We start from the raw sequence: 12,086 nt of genomic DNA on the forward strand, positions 1-12,086 counted from the left end.
CCTTGTTGCACTTGGCTTTAACATCCTCAGTCTTGAAATGTAATTAATTTTTTTTTTTTTTAAAGAAAAAAAAATTGTTTGCACTTAAATTAGTTAGAAGAAAATGGCTTTACATTTTTGGGTGCGCTCAGAACTCACAAATGGCTAATACAGTAGGTAAAGAAAATGATTAAAAATATTAAAACCTTTATCTATTGAGCATTTATTTTAATATTATTTCAGATTCAAATCTGCTCTGTATCATAATGTGTATATTGTAATTAACTGATTTGATGGGGGCCGAAGCAAACTACCATTACTCCAGTGGAAGTTTTGTCATTGATAGTTATATTTCTAAAGCCTAAAGTATACATATTAATAATATTAAAATAATCTTGAATATATCGTTTACTGTTCTTATTTTGACTTCACTTGCATAAAAAAAGCTCTGACTCTTGGTATGAAAATTGCTGACATTGTCAAAGAAGTGTTGTAGTTCTACAAAAAGGTGCTGTCAGATATGAAAGTCTGAAGTTCAGGAAGTCGATGACTGATCGCAGACTCAAAACATAGATAAGCAAACCTATAATTTCATTTTCTCTGTAAAAGATTTTAACAAAAGCCACATGGAAGATATGAGGACAAACTTGAGATTCATCCAAGGAGTAGATTCCTACTACTGCCATATTTATATTTGTGTGATAACCAAAGGCCATTAAGAGTTCAGTGACCTGCATAGTAGATGGAAAGCTGATGAAGCAACCATATTTTTTTTTTTTTAAGTGGGTCACCTTTGGCACTTCCCATTTTCAATTAAAAATCATGATTCTCATTCATCAGTTTTCAGTTGTTTGTCAGGAGTTTGTGCAGACATTAGGTAAATGATCAAAGTGTAAAGCAGGTTCATGACAATATCATACAAATGATACTAGAGGGTTTTTTTTTTTTTTTACTGATTATGTATCACAGTAATCATCACAATAAGGTGCAGAGTAAGTCACAGTCAATTTTAATGAGCTCACAGCTCCAAATGAAATGGTACTTTTTTTTTTTTTTAAGCCACACTGGCTCAAATGAAGGGGTAGGAGGGTACTTGCCAAGTAACGTTCTTAACATTGCATTAAAAAAAACAAAACTAATCAGATTCAGGTTTTTTAAGAGCCCGAACTGTAGTCTCTGAATCTAGAAATACAGGTGTTTTCACATGAATCTAAAAGTTTCTTTTGTGTGTGTGTGTATAACTGTTCCAGTTATGTGTTGTGGCCTACATAGGGGTGTTTACTCAGTTTACATCTGGATCACGAAATGTGCCTTTAAATTATTCAACTGCAATTTTGTGGCTTATAATTGTGTAGCACTTAATGTGAATGTTTTGCTGTTTACCTTTGTACAGGAAGACTAGTGCCCTTCATCTCAGTTTATCCCATGTGAAACTTATTCACAGCTTCTGGAAGGAGATGTCACAAATATGTAATGCCTATAAAACGTATTCAACCCTGCCCATGTTGTTTTTCTATGTTTTATTGGCTTACAACTTTGAATCACAGCTGATTAATTAAAGCCACTCTGTGCAATATTTGTCTTATAAGGCTGAAGTAGCTTTTTTTTTTTTTTTTTAAGTCCTGCACCAAATTAATGATTGGTTTGAGGCCTGGATTATGACTTGGCTACTCCAGGACATTAACATACTCCAGTGTAGTTTCAACTTTATATTTGGAGCCCTGTATCTGCTGGAAAATTAAATCTTCTCTGCGGTTTCAGACTGGAACAAACTACTCCAGAATTTCTCAGTATATTATTTCCATGCATGGGAAAGGTTCTTATCATTTCCCCGACTGGAACTTTTAAATAACCTCACTGGAGATTTGTTTGTCTGCCTTCATGATGCAAATTTTACCAGGATATTGAATTACTGGCAGTTGGATCTTCCTGATTTACATAGTTTTTGCACCAATTACATGCAGGTGACCGTATTCAATTAAATATTTAATCCTTTAAAAATATTTGTAATCTTTTGGGTGAGTCACAGCAAAGGATGATGAATACTTACACATAATGTTTTATATTTGCACCTAATTTAGGTCAGTTTGTAGAGAATTGTGTCCATTTTGAAAAATTGTTTTCTGATCAGTATCAAAATTGTATTAATCAAGTGTGATTCAAAATTGTAAAACCAGAACAAGTCCAAGGGGTGTGACTACGTTTTAAAGGCACCCTGCGGTTTTGCTGGAAGCTTGTGCTCCTCACCAAAAGGTATACTACAGTCAGGGCCAAAAGTATTGGCACTCCTACATTTCTGTCAGATAACACACTGATTCTCCCAGAAAGAGAAGTATTGCGTTATCTGACAGAAATGTAGGAGTGCCAGTACTTTTGGCCATGACCACTATGATTTACAGCTTGTCACTTTACATCTTATTGCTTAGCTTGTGTACTGTAATAGGCGCAGACTGAAGTATGCCTAAGCAGTTATAAACATGTAGGTCGAGTAAAATTGAGGTCATAACTAAACTACAATCTCGCTGCAACATAATGACAAATTATATTGTTTGTGTAGACATTATACTGAGTTTCATTGTTAAAATGAGGGTTAACAGTTTGTTTTACTAGTCCTAACTGACAATGATAGGCTTCATTGCTTTTCCCCCACACACACATCGCTGTGTTGCTTCAGAGATTTCAACATCAGGCCTGTCTAAACCTTGTCCTTTTGACAATCTCTTTATCAGTCCATGTCTATCCTGTTTTAAGAGGGAATTTAAAATGAAATGTTCAAGTGTTTGGCTCTCAGTAGCCTCCATGTTTCCTATCCAGGGGAGGCATGTAGTAGGTCTTGAAAGCTGCATGGTGTGACTCATCCCGGGGCTGTGGGGAGAAGATATGCAGTCTGAATGCCGCGTCAAAGCCCTCATCAAAAGCACTACCAAGGTACTTGTTTGGCTGTATTAACTGAATGTTCCTCTTTTTCTTTTATATAACATAGTGACATTTTATTATATATAACCCTTAGATGTGACTTCCAGAAGGCCTTAATGACTGAATGACTCAGATGTGTAGCGCTCGCATGTTTACCTTGGCCACCCGTGACTGGCACTTTTTTGATGTGATGGCTGGCAGGGTGCCTCGGTGAGCGAGAGTAAATGCTGGCACAGTGGAGACCGGGAAGGAGATGTGTGGCCCTGGTACAACGATGTTGAGCTTGGGCAATTCTGTAGGATAATGGACGTTCCGTCTGATGACAGGCTCTGCTACATGTTTCATGTTGTGCTGAGAAGGGAGACAGTATCAAATGGGACCAGTTGTATTTATAGTTCTTTGGACTCATTGACTTCGGACATTTCACTTACGCTCATTAAGGGTGTTTGTCTTGTATGTCTTCCTCTTAGCTGCTTGCCAAGTTTGGTTGGATGCCAAACAAACTTGTGTTCTAAGGAGGTGTGTGTCCCACTACTCTCTACTCGGTCTGCAGCTCCAGACACTCTGTGAAGAGTGTCAGCTTTCCTCTCAGCCACCCTGGGAGGAAAATGTTAAGAGACAAAGCAAACAAGGTTGCTGTTACAGATGATAAAATTATTTAAAGTTAGAGTCCTTCCTCTGTTTTTCTTAAAGTTGCGAATTCATGATGCGTTTACCATTTGTGTGGTCACTGACGGTTTTCAATTAAATACTGTAAAATGCTTCTGTTTCTTATGCACATAAGAACTTCACCTGATTTCCCTAAAGTATGTGTGCCGCAGGGCTGTTTCTGCAGTGATGCGTTCATCGGGGTCGTAGGCGAGCATCTGATACAGCAGTGACAGAGCTGGGGCTGAGCAGTTGGGGATTAATCGTGAGATTCCACTGCCTTTCTTAGGAAGGAAGTTGAAATGCATCGCTCTAGACCTGCCATTCATCAAGACACCATGATAATTCTTTCACATTTTATTTGTGTTGCTTCAGTAACGAGGATGCCATCTCTTCAAACAACATATTTTGAGGGTGAAAACCTACTGCTTGAACTTTTGGAGGAGACTCTGATCTGGTGTCCCCAACACATCATGGATCTTAGCCACCTGATCCAACTCATTGGTCCCAGGGAAAAGAGGATTTAAGCTGAAACACACAGTACAATAATCTGACAATCTGGCATATGTACTGTATAACCTCCTTAAAGTGTTTACAGTCTTATCCTACCTTATGTGAACTGTTGGCCTATTTAAGTATTACAGGCGCAATATTGTGCCCTTTCCCTAGAGATTTACCTCATAATCTCAAAGAAGACACAACCAGCGCTCCAGATATCCATCTTCAAACTGTAATACCCATCAGTGAGGAGGCACTCTGGGGCTCTGTACCAGCGTGTGGAGATGTACTCTGTGTGGGGGGGCTTGGAGTACACGCTTCGGCATGAGCCAAAGTCACCAAGCTTCAGAACATCTTGCTGCAAGTTGTACAAAAATCATTTTAAAAATGTGTATGACTCAAAATCAGATTACCACTGCTAAAGCAAATTTATGATAGTAATGCCTCTCACTTTGATGAGAATGTTCTCTGGCTTCACATCTCTGTGAAAGATCCCACAGCTGTGGGAAAAAATGAAGGAAAAAAATAATGAACATAGTTGAACATTTTACTTTATCATTTCCTGTCAACTTATATTTTCATAACTACCTGTGCATATGTTCAAGTGACTTGCAAAGCTGGTACATGTAATGTTTTACTGTGTGGTCAGGCAGTGGAGTTTGTCTTCCTGCAAGGAATGAAGACCCAATATCAGCCTTTAATTAACCCACAAACTTCACAACAAGATTACACCCTTATTCACCCTTATTAAGACATAGGAATATGCTGGTACTCTGCCAGGCTTTCAGACTTACCTTGTATGAACTCATAGATGTTCATCTCCATGAGCTCACAAATCAAAGACACGATCCCCGTTTCTTTGTCACTGAAGCATTGAATTAAATTAGAAAGACGTCACATAAAAATATCTTAAAGCACTACAATAATATCAGTAGTCATCTCTACAGTACTCACAAAATCAGTTCATGTAGCTGGATGATATTTGCATGCGGGCTCAGTCTCTTCATTGCCTGAACTTCCCGCAGGTTGTTGGCCTGCTCCACACTAACAACATAAAAGATGACATTTGCATAATATAGTTAATTGTATATTCTAATTGCATATCTGCTTACATCATATGAAAAATAGTTTGATGATGGCAAGTTGGTCAGTTCTATTTCTACAGCTTTATATGAGAGAAACATAATACATTACATACATAGCAATGTGTATGGACAGTGTGGCTTATGAACCCTTGTCAAGAGTGGAAGGAAAGGTAAGACAACATCTAACAAGTTTTCAAGCTGCTAAGGGTCCATAACAATAGCATGTGCACAAATGATAGCTTGTGCACAGGTGTGCAACACTGTATTGATGGATACATACCTGTTGATCGTCTGCTTCATAGTTTTACATGCGTAGAACTTCCCATCTTTCAGGCTCTGAGTTTTCACCACCTCTGAAAATGTCCCCTCCCCAATTTTCTTAATTATTTTGTAGCCTGCACAACAATTCAAAACAAACACTGATAAAAGACAAATTTGGAACACATTTCTATAATATTACTACTGAATAGCAGGTGAAATTTGCAGGTAGCTGTACAGCAGAAAAACAAGTCTGCACAATCTAGAAGGAAATCCTGTCTTCCATGGACAGTAAAAAAAAAAACCTGGAACACACATTAAACACCATAACAATTTTATTGGGACATAGAACTGGGATTCTATGATAAACAGCTGGAAGCACTGCCTTCATATTGGGCTGCTACTAATGATTACTTACATTACTGGTTAGGCCTATTCTATTGATTATTTTCTTGATAAATCACAAGATGTATCAAATATAAGAAAATAAGGAAAAATTGCAAAAAGAAAAATCATAATTTCTCAGAACAGAAGGTAAGGCATTTTAATGTTTTCTTTGGCCAACCTACAGTTCAAAAGAAATTCAGATTACTATCACAGAACACTAAGGAAAGCACAGAATAACATTTTAGAGACAAGATTTTCTCATCAACAGTTCTACTGTACATTCATATACAGTAAAACTCATTCCAACAAAATACTTCACAGAAAGTTGTCAGCCCAACGTCCTGCAGGTAAGTTATTTTTATTATCTGCTGATTGTGGTGAATTCAGAAAGGTTCACAATTAAGAGCTGTAATTGGTGAGTCTATATTTTTTAGAGATACAATTTCATATTTCATAATAATCCCTTCAAAACCTTGCAGAGCCAGCTGTGACATTTTCAGATGTCTTGTGTTGTCCATCGATGAATACACTGATAGTTTTGGTTCTAAAATTGTTTATGTTCAGTCAAATCATTTCTGCTTTCATCTGTTAGGGTTCCATGTAAACTTAAACAAAACATCCGACGTTTCTTCAGCTCTATCCATATTTAGACTATGTTACATTTTAGTCACAAATGTCACTGTTTTCGATAACTTCTAGCAAAACGGATTAAAATTATGGCACAAAGAATAAAGGCGCCTATGAAAACAGGATATACGGCCGAAACCACAGAAGCTATTTGTGTGTCAGTGAACTGACCTCCTGTTCAGCCGTTAACTCACAACTTACACTGCATTCCTTTGAGTCTTAACCGCAACGGGTAAGTCCATCCATAATATTTGGACAGTACATTTCAAGGTAGAGTTAGAAAATGTACGATTTTTTTTACGCATCGAAGTGTCAGAGGAACATTAAACTCGCCTTACGGGTGCTAGCTTAACCCCGCTAGCAAGCCCTGTAAGCTGACCGTCGCCTTGGTAACGGAGCACGCCTTCGCCCTCCACCCTGACCCAAGGAGGATAAAGGCAACTCCGGCTCAAGACACGGTCTGTCTGTCTCACACCAGCCTGGTCGCTAAATTGAAAATATTATTATGATTATAAGCAACAACGTAGCTCAAGATGCCTTGTCCTGTGTTGGGGAAATAATCAAGTAAAGGTGAATTACTTACTGCAGGCCCATCTATTTGGCGCGATTCTGTCTTAAAGCTATTTAATTAACCTCCTTCATTACCTTTTTCCCAGAGGTGGGTGGTGACCATTAGCTCGGATGTCTTCTCATTCGGCTGCGGGTTTTTGTTCTGCATATCCACAATATTCCCTCTGTTGTTCCAGTCCATGTTAGGTGGTATTTTGCACGCATTTCGAAGGCTCGCCCTGTTTTTCACGCCAATAAGCCAGTTTGAATAGTGCATCATTAGTGCACATTGGCTGCTCAAGAGTCTACCAAGAGCATAATACCATCTAGATACAGTAAATGCGAGAGCACAGCTGCTGGTCGATTGTATTCATGTCATAGCATAACGTTACCAGTCACCAGTGAATCCCATACACAATCTATGCGTTCTCGCGGCCACTGTGCGTAAAAGGTGTAAACCTGCCATTTTTTTGCTCCGTGTCGGCTTCCGTAAAATCATGTCACATGTGCGCATGTTCAGTCATTCGCCGTCTGTTTTTCTGGTTTGCCTTGCCGATTTTCCACTAAAATGTGACCGTTTGCACCCAGTTAGTGGTTATACTTCGTTCTCCAGTTGTAGTCAGCTCTCAAGCCACCATGAAAACCAGATTCACCACTGTGGATATCAGGGCAGTTATTGCCGAGATTAATGCCAAGTAGGTGATACGTGATATTACCTCCAGCCGGGTGGTAACTTAGCTTCCTCAAGCTGTGTTAATCATCGTTATTGTGTATTTGTTTATACATCTTGACCAGCCATTTATTCCGTTTGCCTCGATCTTTCACAGCTACATCGGCATGAGAGTAAACAACGTGTATGACATCGACAATAAGACCTATCTCATCCGACTGCAAAAGTAAGGGCTTTTTGAAAACTTGCCTCTAAAGTTTCAGTGTAATAGCGTTTCATAGGACGTGAAACCCACGAGTAATGGTATAAAACTGCAATAAAAAATATTCCATTGCAAAAAATGTCCTGCATTTGATATTGTGATTATAAATGAAGACATATTAGCAGTGTCTGTATTTAAGTTTTAAAAGTAAGAGTATTCAGTAGAGTACAGAAGCAATACTCCACCACGTTCAGTCAGTGTGTATCACTGAGTGTTGCATGTTGTTGTCTTAGGCCTGACAGCAAAGCTGTTCTCCTGGTTGAGTCTGGGACCCGTATTCACACCACAGACTTTGAATGGCCCAAGAATATGATGCCATCAGGCTTTGCAATGAAAGTAAGTCATATCTTACAGATGTAATTCTTAAATAGCATGTTTCTTCATTGACTGGGACTGGCAAACCTCAGTGTAATACCTGTAAATATACATTGTACAGATTTTACAGATCCGTACAGGTCTCTATTTTTAAGTACTCTATTTTTATTCCTGTTTATCTCGTTTCACAATGAACATTCCTTTGTCTGCATTGTTTACTGTCTGTTTATACTGCATATTTTGCATTGTTTGTTGCTTGCTAATACTGCTTATTTTGTTATATTACACAGCCTTGTGTTGGTTTACTGTTTACTTGCCCCTTGCATGGGGATATGTACTTGCACGTTGAGAGCCGATGTACCAGAGTCAAATTCCTCGTGTGTCCAACAGCCAAACACTTTTAATTTCTTTTTTTTTTTAAATCAATATTTGCTTATTTCTGGATTTATCAGTTGTAATGAAGTTTAATGTTAAAGCAGATTTTGTTTCTCTATAGTGTCGAAAACACTTGAAGACACGGCGCCTGACTCAGGTTAAGCAGCTTGGGATTGACAGGATTGTTGACATCCAGTTTGGCTCAGATGAGGCTGCCTACCATTTGATTATTGAACTATATGACAGGGTGAGAACATTACACTTAAATAGTTTGGTTTCAGATGCTATTTATGTGGATATGTTAATTTGTCTGCGTGTTTCCTTTTTTCAGGGTAACATCATTCTTGCAGACCATGAGTACACCATCCTGAATCTGCTGCGGTTTCGCACAGCGGAAGCAGAAGATGTTAAGATTGCTGTGAGAGAGCGGTATCCTGTGGAGAACGCACGGCCCCATGAACCTCTCATCAGCTTAGAGAGGTATCCACAGCTTTACATGTGCTAGTTTGTTGTGTACCAAGAGGAAGTCTCTCGGAATCAGAATGTTATTATTACAACAGTGAAAACGTATTGTTTTATTGCTTTTTTTAAAATGTAGGCTCACAGAAATTCTCAACAAAGCACCAAATGGAGAGCAGGTGAAAAGGGTTCTGAACCCTCACCTTCGTAAGTAACTGTGCAGCCAGTTCTGAACTGTTAAATTGAAAAAGATCCATATGAATGTCTCTAGAGTTTAAATAGCTTAAAAATTTTTTATCAAGTATAAGACACTGAGCAAAGTTTTTTTTTGTCCTTTTCAAACATCTCTCCAGCCTATGGAGCCACACTGATAGAGCACAGCTTGATAGAAGCAGGACTGCCAGGCTCTGTCAAGGTTGACAGCCAAGTTGATGCTGCACAAGGTATTCTAGAGTGAGCAGAGTCAAGGTTGTTGGAATGGGTTACACTGACGGTGATGGGTTTGGATTTAGTCTGAATCAGTGGCTCTAATATCATTTCCTATAAATCTGTAGTACTCAATGTTTGTTCTGTGTTTTCAGCTGCACCTAAAATCCTGGAAGCCATGCAGATTGCAGAAACATACTTGGAAAAAACTGAGAATTTCAGTGGCAAAGTAAGAAATGTTTATTTTGAGGAACAGTACATAGAGATCCAGTTATGGATTTGTTACATTCACAAACTCTTCTGTGTTTAATTCAAGGGTTACATCATTCAGAAGAGTGAGAAAAAGCCAGGCTTAATTCCTGGCCGAGCCAGTGAAGAACTGCTCACGTATGTTTTGTTTAAGGCACAATTTGTTCTATAGAAGAACAATATGCACACTTTTGTCCTTGGTTATCTTACAGATATGATGAATTCCATCCATTCCTCTTTGCACAACATGTAAAGAGCCCCATTTTGGAGTTTGATACTTTTAACAAGGTGAATATTAGCATGACTGCTCATTTGGTTTAGCTCTTGTTGCCTTTGGGAAATGTTGATCCTTTCTCTGTTACAATGGAAATGAACTCTTTTTGCAAGAACATGACATGAATCTAATTTCATGCTTTCACTCAGGCAGTAGATGAGTTTTTTTCTAAGATGGAAAGTCAGAAGATCGACATGAAGGCCTTGCAGCAAGAGAAACATGCTCTGAAGAAGTTAGAAAATGTGAAGCGGGACCACGAGCAGAGACTGGAGGCCTTGCACCAAGCACAGGTTTGCAATACAGTAGCTTTCAGGTTTGTCTGCCATTAATAAATGCTGCACTGAATGATCCCTGTCCATTTTGGACGCATCTATAAAGCATATGTTGCGGTGTTGGCAAAACAAATACCTGAAATTCACATTCGCAAATGAGCAGATTTAAGTGAGACATCCTTATCTCATGTTGCAGGAAGTGGACAGAATAAAAGGTGAACTAGTGGAGATGAACCTCCCGGTGGTAGAGAGAGCACTGCAGGTGGTGTGCAGTGCGTTGGCCAATCAGGTAGACTGGACTGAGATTGGCTTTATTGTTAAGGAAGCACAGGCTGCCGGAGATCCTGTGGCCTGCGCCATTAAGGAGCTGAAGCTACAGACCAACCACATCACCATGCTTTTAAAGTGAGACCATCACTGATGCAACAACTCCAGTGCAGTGGCCTGTTCCTCAAATTTTTTTTTTTTTTTACATTTTCAAGTTAACTGTTATAATACTGTATTGCACTGCTTTGCTCGTGCATCTGTCTTTTTCCTCTAGGAATCCATACATTTCAGAAGAGGACCAGGAAGAGGAGGACAAAAGCGCCGTTCCTCAGGAGAAAGGGAAGAAAAACAAAAACAAAGGGCAGAACAAGAAGCTTCAAAGAAACAAGCCTATGTTAGTGGATGTGGATCTCAGCCTCTCAGCTTATGCCAATGCCAAAAAGTAGGTTTACATACTGTCTAAGCCTTTATACACAGAACTGTGCATTAACAAGTGTTGTGCTTTAGTTGATACACCTTGTGATTGTGTTGTTTTTTCCAGGTATTATGACCACAAACGCAGTGCTGAAAAGAAGGAACAGAAAACCATTGAAGCAGCAGATAAGGTGAGTAACTGGTTTTCTTTTCCAGTCAAGCAAAGAGTATTGTGACAGATTACTGCATGATTAGTGGAAAACATCTGGCATTTGCTTTTGAAATACAAGCAAGCTTGTATAAATTGTTTATGCACCAAGACATAACAGCGTTGAAGATGACTACTCATGATCCTTTTGTACCTTTATTCAGAATGTTCTGTTAAAGGTTCTTCCCATTTTTCTATCGTTCAAGGCCATGAAATCTGCAGAGAAAAAAACACAGCAAACACTAAAGGAAGTCCAGACGGTAACCACCATTCAGAAGGCCCGGAAAGTCTACTGGTAAGACGCACTTTACCATGTATTATACAGTGCCTTGCGAAAGTATTTGGCCCCCTTGAACTTTGCGACCTTTTGCCACATTTCAGGCTTCAAACATAAAGATATAAAACTGTAATTTTTTGTGAAGAATCAACAAGTGGGACACAATCATGAAGTGGAACGAAATTTATTGGATATTTCAAACGTTTTTAACAAATAAAAAACTGAAAAATTGGGCGTGCAAAATTATTCAAATCCACATAAGGGATGACGGCAACATTCATAGATCCTGGAATGCACAATGAGGGGCAATGTTCATTCCTATTACAGAGGCCCACTGAAATTTTTTTGAGGAAAAGCTGTGTTAGACTGCATATTGTTTATAGTAAAGTATTTTTATATACAAATATAAAAATGAAAATGTTTCTGGAGTGGGACTTTAATTAATTATAGAAGTTGTGCAGAAGCTGCCCATAGCTCTACACAGTGATCCATGTGTGTACTGTATGTGTTTCTATGCTGCTCCAAATGAGTCTGTTCTGGTTCAACTTGTCTTATTAAATGAGCTTAAAAATAAAGTGACACCTTAGTTATAAAACACTGAGCAGGCTGTAACACACAAGAGTGTGTATTTTTGTGTGAATGCATGATTGATGGAGGCGGAACCCCAGGTT

The 12,086-nt window shown here is 38.7% G+C and overlaps 2 protein-coding genes across 5 annotated transcripts in view; one reads left to right on the top strand and one right to left on the bottom strand.

Annotated features, from left to right (window-relative positions):
* Nucleotides 1-47: 47 nt before the first annotated feature.
* On the bottom strand, nt 48-7,399 carry mok (MOK protein kinase). 4 transcript variants are annotated; one of them, XM_020591144.1, is made up of 12 exons: nt 7,044-7,399; nt 5,407-5,521; nt 4,996-5,085; nt 4,836-4,906; nt 4,630-4,708; nt 4,493-4,541; nt 4,221-4,399; nt 3,970-4,071; nt 3,688-3,861; nt 3,327-3,492; nt 3,052-3,246; nt 48-2,844 (listed from the first exon to the last, which is right to left on the bottom strand). In XM_020591144.1, the coding sequence occupies exons 1-12, from the start codon at nt 7,225-7,227 to the stop codon at nt 2,767-2,769; spliced, it is 1,482 nt and encodes a 493-aa protein (XP_020446800.1). In that variant the 5' UTR covers nt 7,228-7,399; the 3' UTR covers nt 48-2,766. The 4 variants fall into 4 exon arrangements, with proteins under 4 accessions (XP_020446800.1, XP_020446802.1, XP_020446803.1 ...); XM_020591146.1 differs by lacking the exon at nt 7,044-7,399 and adding an exon at nt 6,600-6,830; XM_020591147.1 differs by lacking the exon at nt 7,044-7,399 and adding an exon at nt 6,570-6,638.
* A 74-nt stretch (nt 7,400-7,473) lies between these two features.
* nemf (nuclear export mediator factor) overlaps nt 7,474-12,086 on the top strand; it is an 11,048-nt gene continuing 6,435 nt past the window's right edge. Inside the window, 15 exon segments of the mRNA XM_020591141.1 lie at nt 7,474-7,642; nt 7,775-7,843; nt 8,113-8,215; nt 8,691-8,816; nt 8,901-9,049; nt 9,168-9,235; nt 9,382-9,471; nt 9,610-9,683; nt 9,771-9,841; nt 9,916-9,991; nt 10,127-10,267; nt 10,446-10,654; nt 10,791-10,958; nt 11,058-11,121; nt 11,345-11,433. Coding sequence (XP_020446797.1) covers nt 7,584-7,642; nt 7,775-7,843; nt 8,113-8,215; nt 8,691-8,816; nt 8,901-9,049; nt 9,168-9,235; nt 9,382-9,471; nt 9,610-9,683; nt 9,771-9,841; nt 9,916-9,991; nt 10,127-10,267; nt 10,446-10,654; nt 10,791-10,958; nt 11,058-11,121; nt 11,345-11,433 — 1,556 coding nt within the window. The 5' untranslated portion in view covers nt 7,474-7,583.

The sequence above is a fragment of the Monopterus albus genome, unplaced genomic scaffold, assembly GCF_001952655.1.
Source record: "Monopterus albus unplaced genomic scaffold, M_albus_1.0 scaffold13.1, whole genome shotgun sequence".
Classification (NCBI taxonomy): domain Eukaryota; kingdom Metazoa; phylum Chordata; class Actinopteri; order Synbranchiformes; family Synbranchidae; genus Monopterus; species Monopterus albus.

Excerpts from the sequence above, each read along its gene's own strand:
- mok (XM_020591144.1), bottom strand. The coding sequence starts at position 7,227 with ATGATGCACTATTCAAACTGGCTTATTGGCGTGAAAAACAGGGCGAGC. Across the intron at positions 4,542-4,629 it reads TCACTTGAACATATGCACAG|CTGTGGGATCTTTCACAGAG; the intron begins GTAGTTATGAAA and ends TTTTTCCCACAG. Across the intron at positions 4,400-4,492 it reads CAGAGAACATTCTCATCAAA|CAAGATGTTCTGAAGCTTGG; the intron begins GTGAGAGGCATT and ends TACAACTTGCAG.